The 6,000-nt window shown below is 38.1% G+C and overlaps 1 protein-coding gene across 4 annotated transcripts in view; it reads left to right on the top strand.

The window, feature by feature from the left end:
* Positions 1-951: 951 nt before the first annotated feature.
* Positions 952-6,000, top strand: part of LOC113092998 (voltage-dependent L-type calcium channel subunit beta-4-like) — a 41,276-nt gene continuing 36,227 nt past the window's right edge. For 2 of the 4 annotated variants that reach the window (XM_026258815.1, XM_026258814.1), the window contains exons 1-2: positions 952-1,326; positions 3,225-3,317. In XM_026258815.1, the coding sequence (XP_026114600.1) occupies positions 1,246-1,326; positions 3,225-3,317 (174 nt within the window). In that variant the 5' untranslated portion in view covers positions 952-1,245. The remainder of the gene's footprint in view (positions 1,327-3,224; positions 3,318-6,000) is intronic. The other 2 variants (XM_026258813.1, XM_026258812.1) reach the window with 1 other exon arrangement.

Here is a 6,000-nt window from a genome sequence, read left to right as displayed (position 1 = left end):
GTGATTGTAATATTAATAGATATAATTTATAATTATAGTGAAGTCATAATAGAATTTACTATAACAATCATCGTATAAGGCATTTTAAATGCTCCAAAGTGCCAGAAGAGGGCATTTTTAGTTTACTTCTTAAGACAAAGTAAGCCTTAGTATCATTTTTTTTTTCAGACAATAAAGACAAAAAAATTATTTATAGTGCACTTTTCCTTAGAAGGAACTTAGATCCCATCCCTGTTAATGTACCCAGTGACATTGAGTTACAAGTTCACATGATTTATGAATTTATAAAGATTAAAATATAAAGTATATTATTTATATCAAGACAGTTACCATGTCTTAACACTGGGGGACCAATTTTTTGTCAATATTTTGTTAAATAAAAAAAAATAAAAAAAATTGAATGAAATTCTATAATAAATAAAATAAATAATATTTTTTAAATATGAACACATTCACTTTTATTTGTATGCCTAATAATGTTGAAAAAGCTAAACGTTCCTTGCCATATCACATTCTGTTAGGAATTACATTAATCATGTAAATTATACTTTATATGATTAATGTAAAATAAACAAGTGTTATTTATCCAGAACTGTTTCAGGGATATTTGGGAGTCTTTTACTAGCCCATGTTTCTTCAAAACATCCTGGAAGCTTTAAAGAAACACATACCTGAGTTGTTGTGATGTAAACCACTGTAGTTTATGTACTTATTTCAGAAATCTCAGATATGCACAAAGTAGCCTATAGAAATTAACTGAATTACAATTTAGCTGCTAAGATCTTCTGCTAGGAAATATTATTTGATTCGTTTATCTAACGAGTTTTGGATGGGACATTTGTATGCTTAAAGATTCGTTTCCATGCATGTTACTGTACAAGAATGGCAAATATAGCATGCTCTAGAGAGGGAGACAGAGAGAGACAGAGAGAGAGAGAGAGAGAGAGAGAGAGAGAGAGAGAGAGAGAGAGAGAGAGCTGTAGCGCTGCGCGAGACATCACAATAGAAGGCGCTCGCACAAGAAACAGCCCCTTTACGTTTATACACCTGTATTAATATCTCCATTTACAATAACCCGCGCGAGGGAATATATCTTAGGATCTCTGTGTATGCAGCTCAAACAGAGGCTTTACTGTTCAATCGTGAAACCCTCTTCTTCCTCGGCAGGCATATGTATTTGGCATCGCCGTTTCTTCAGTAAGCACCAATGCATGCATGCACCCGCCTCCCTGCGCTCTCAAATAGATGGTGCAAGTAAAGATGTCCAAATCTTCCGCAGACCATCTGTCTGGTGTAGAAAGCACTTCTCAATCGCACTATTTTCAGGTAAGACTTTTGGGGGATTTGAATATGATCTTCTAAATGGTTAATTTCTTGCTACTTGTTGTTGAGCAGTCGTGCATCGAAGCGCTACAGCTACACAGTCTGCCCGTGTAATATCGCCTCTATCGCGCTTTCAATCAGTCACGCGCTGTTGTTTTTAATGAGCGGAGGAGAGATGTTGATAAGATGTTTTGATGCTCCTCCACCATCCGCGAAACTCCCAGTTCCTGTTTTTCCTCCGCCCTGAGATTTCCCACCGCGACCAAGGCCTCGTCCTTCAGTCTGTAGACACAGTGTTCATTTATCAGTCTAAACACTTGTTTTCTTTGTGTGAGTAGTGTGGATAAATGGCTTTAAATCTCTCTTGTGGTGAACCCTCACCAGTCATGGGTCTCCTGGGTCACCTGTAGCCAACCAAAGTCTCAAGGCCTGCTCCCTGAAATACCATACTAAGCTAGTTAATGTGTTTTAAACGATGGTAGCTGGTTTCTAAAAGGTCTGAGTTGACTATTAGTTGTCCAAAATGGCCATTAGCTGGTAGACCATCATGGACTAGCAACAAACCAGATATTAGCTGGTCATACCAGTTTAAGTTCGTTAAGAGGAGTTTTGGGAAATGGTGGTGTCATTAGCTCAAAATCAGCTTGTGTCAGTTTTCCAACACTATCTCATGACAATTTGTATTTTTCAGAATTGGTGGCCAATTTGTATAATCTCATTCAAATGTTTTTGTTTGATCATGCTTACTTATTTGAATAAGAATCTCATATTTTCTTATGAATTTATACAAAATCTCCAGCTTGTTAATGTGCTACGTTTTCTGTGTATTAAAGCGTTTGTTACTGAACAAGAAAAAAATACTGGGATTTTAACAGTAAAAAACTGTGAAAATGCTAAAGTACAAACCTGTTAAATGGTTAACGGTAATTTCCTGTAAAAAAAAATTTCTTTGAAATAAAAGTTTCTTCTTATTTAGTTTTTTTATCGGTTATGTTTATTAGGGTTGTATGTAACATATAATGTTAAATTAATGTTTATTGCATATTTGAGTTTAATGAGTCTCACCATGATGGTGTTTAGTGCTTGTGTGAATGACACTCTGCACTATGTATCTTATTATTTAAAAGCTGTTTGTGATGGACTTTGGTTCATCATGTGGCTTTCTTATCACCATCTGCATTTGGTGGTTATCAGAGTATTACAAAGGAACAAAACAGATTTCAGTACTTCAGTGGGTTGGTATATTAACATTATATCAGTTAATGAAATTATGGTGTTTAACTGGAAATTTAAGGTAAAACTGGAAAAGCTAAAATGTTGTTACTGTGTTTTTTACAGCAGAATTCTGGCAACCACAGCTGCTGTTCTTTTACCATAAATTTTAAGTTTTTTTTTTTTTTTTTTTTTTACAGTGCAGAGTAGACTGACGGTAGTAGATAGTAGCATAAATACAGCCATTACGTAAAAAATGTCCTAAAAACTAGTTTGACCAACTATCAGTGTTACCTTTCTGATTCAAATTAGAAGCAGTTTATGACACTGGCAACATTTTTAAGAAAAAAGCCAGGTTCCTGTGTAGGTGCATTATTAAAGGACTAGAACAGTTACAAACTTTATATCTATATTTCATATTTTAGGATTTTACTAGTACTTTCAACTATTAAAAGAGCTTGCAGTTACTCTAGACCCATTTCCTATAATGTGAACATTCATCTAAGTGCTGCTGAAGCTCCAGACACACTCACATCTGATGTCCAAGCCCAGTTTACCAACTCTAGACAAAATCAGCTGTTTTATAAAGAGCAGACAGCAACAAAGTGTGTCTTATTTATAAGGCATCTTGTGTCTTATGTCAGTGTAACCGGGTGACTGTTCGTTTTGATGTGGTCGTCTCCATATAGCTCCCACGAAAGCTGCCGAAGCGCAAGGGTCGTTTTAAACGCTCAGATGGCAGCACCTCGTCTGACACCACCTCCAGCTTCATCAAACGACAGGTAAGACTCCGCTTGATCAGTCGTCGCCTCCATAGCGTTAATCTCACATATGCTAAATACAGTATTGTTTCATGTGGGATTGTTTGAGTGGTTACTCTGTAGATCACTTCTGTAGTAGTGCAAGAGGTTGTGCAGTTTGACCAGGTGACGTGGCTCTCTAGATGCTGTAATCAACAGGTGTCTTGTCAATTTCTGAGATCCTCAGAAGTGAAATCGTCATAGCTGGGTGAAGTTCTATAGTGGTGAACAACAAATATATTTTTTTTGCGTCTTCATGTGCACCAATAGCAAAAGCAAATATCCATGATAGCATTTCTATGACTTTTCAAAAGAGAAAAATAAATATTGAGATTTATGTTGGTCAGAAAGATGTCAGATTTGCATCACTCCCTGAGCCATTGTATCAAAAGAACTGTAATTTAATGCCAAGGTAGGAAAACACAAAGTGGTATAAATTCACACACAAAAAGAAAATGTTGCTAGATTTACCACATGTTTTGACAGCATGCAAGCCTTCTTATATTTTGTACATCCAATAATGTCTTATTTTTCTATTTTGATTCATATTTCATTATGTGATATTATATGTACCCTATACATATGGATATTAAATGGGATCTTTATTTCAAACCCATTTACTGCAGTATAAGTTTATCACATGTAATCAACTCTACAAGATTTGAGTCAAGATTTAATGCCAACTGACTGTTTGCTGTTGCTGTTATAAGATTAATCTTTTTAAAAGTCTCTTCTATCTGGGTGACTATAAGTGTCCTTGTTAATTTATTCAGTTTTTGACATATCTAAAAGTCTTGTGTAGAGTGTTACGTATATGTGTAATCATGCAGCCTACCCTAATGTCACCGTCTCCTGCGTGCTGTTATCTAAGACGTGGCCTCTAGATGGAGGCAGCTCCATCACTCTCCTGCAGCATCTTCATGCATTACTTGAAAACACCAAAAGGAAAAAATAGGTTATGACAAGCGCACTGAATTTCTCCATGACACTCCCTCGTTACATCAATTAATTTCCTCTGTAATGAGTGACCCAAATTCTTTGGTTTGTTCTGGGCACACCATAGAAGCTCATTCGTCTTTATATTCAGCCTGTGAAATGTGCCACCCTTAGATACCTACTCCAGATTCATCTGTGCGCAAGCAAAGACAAGTTTACAGACCAGCTTTAACAGGGACATTGACCATCTGGACGTCCGTTTGCCATGCAGCGTTTAATGTGTTAACAGAGTTTTTGTGTGTGTGTGTGTGTGTGTGTGGAAAGAAGAGATGGCATATTGAGGGGGTTGTTAATTTTCATGACCAGGAGGTCGGGGCAGTTTCAATGTTCTCCCAGAAATATCACAGTCCCTAAAATATTCAAAGAGTAAAATATTAATGGAGCTCATTTGAAGTGGAGCTGCTGGTGAATGTTTCATCTCCACGCTCTGTCTGTGTTATTTAAAACTGTGCTGTGATGACGTACCTGAAAATAAGCATCTGTGACGTACATTATGGAATCCTTACATACAGGTCCTTCTCTAAACATTTGCATATTGTGAAAAAAGTTCATTATTTTCCATAATGTAATGATAAAAATTAAACTTTCATATATTTTAGATTGAATTTCACACCAACTGAAATATTTCAGGTCTTTTATTGTTTTAATACTGATGATTTTGGCATACAGCTCATGAAAACCCAAAATTCCTATCTCAAAAAATTAGCATATTTCATCCGACCAATAAATGAAAAGTGTTTTTAATACAAAAAAAGTCAACCTTCAAATAATTATGTTCAGTTATGCACTCAATACTTGATCGGGAATCCTTTTGCAGAAATGACTGCTTCAATGCGGCGTGGCATGGAGGCAATCAGCCTGTGGCACTGCCGAGGTGTTATGGAGGCCCAGGATGCTTCGATAGCGGCCTTAAGCTCATCCAGAGTGTTGGGTCTTGCTTCTCTCAACTTTCTCTTCACAATATCCCACAGATTCTCTATGGGGATTCAGGTCAGGAGAGTTGGCAGGCCAATTGAGCACAGTAATACCATGGGTCAGTAAACCATTTACCAGTGGTTTTGGCACTGTGAGCAGGTGCCAGGTCGTGCTGAAAAACAAAATCTTCATCTCCATAAAGCTTTTCAGCAGATGGAAGCATGAAGTGCTCCAAAATCTCCTGATAGTTAGCTGCATTGACCCTGCCCTTGATAAAACACAGTGGACCAACACCAGCAGCTGACATGGCACCCCAGACCATCACTGACTGTGGGTACTTGACACTGGACTTCAGGTTATTTTGGCATTTCCTTCTCCCCAGTCTTCCGCCAGACTCTGGCACCTTGATTTCCGAATGACATGCAAAATTTGTCCAAAAGTCCAGTGCTGCTTCTCTGTAGCCCAGGTCAGGCGCTTCTGCCGCTGTTTCTGGTTCAAAAGTGGCTTGACCTGGGGAATGCGGCACCTGTAGCCCATTTCCTGCACACGCCTGTGCACGGTGGCTCTGGATGTTTCTACTCCAGACTCAGTCCACTGCTTCCGCAGGTCCCCCAAGGTCTGGAATCGGTCCTTCTCCACAATCTTCCTCAGGGTCCTGTCACCTCTTCTCGTTGTGCAGCGTTGTTTGCCACACTTTTTCCTTCCCACAGACTTCCCACTGAGGTGCCTTGATACAGCACTCTGGGAACAGCCT

This window comes from Carassius auratus, unplaced genomic scaffold (assembly GCF_003368295.1).
Source record: "Carassius auratus strain Wakin unplaced genomic scaffold, ASM336829v1 scaf_tig00214826, whole genome shotgun sequence".
Lineage (NCBI taxonomy): Eukaryota > Metazoa > Chordata > Actinopteri > Cypriniformes > Cyprinidae > Carassius > Carassius auratus.
This window is presented reverse-complemented; position numbering and strand designations above follow the sequence as displayed.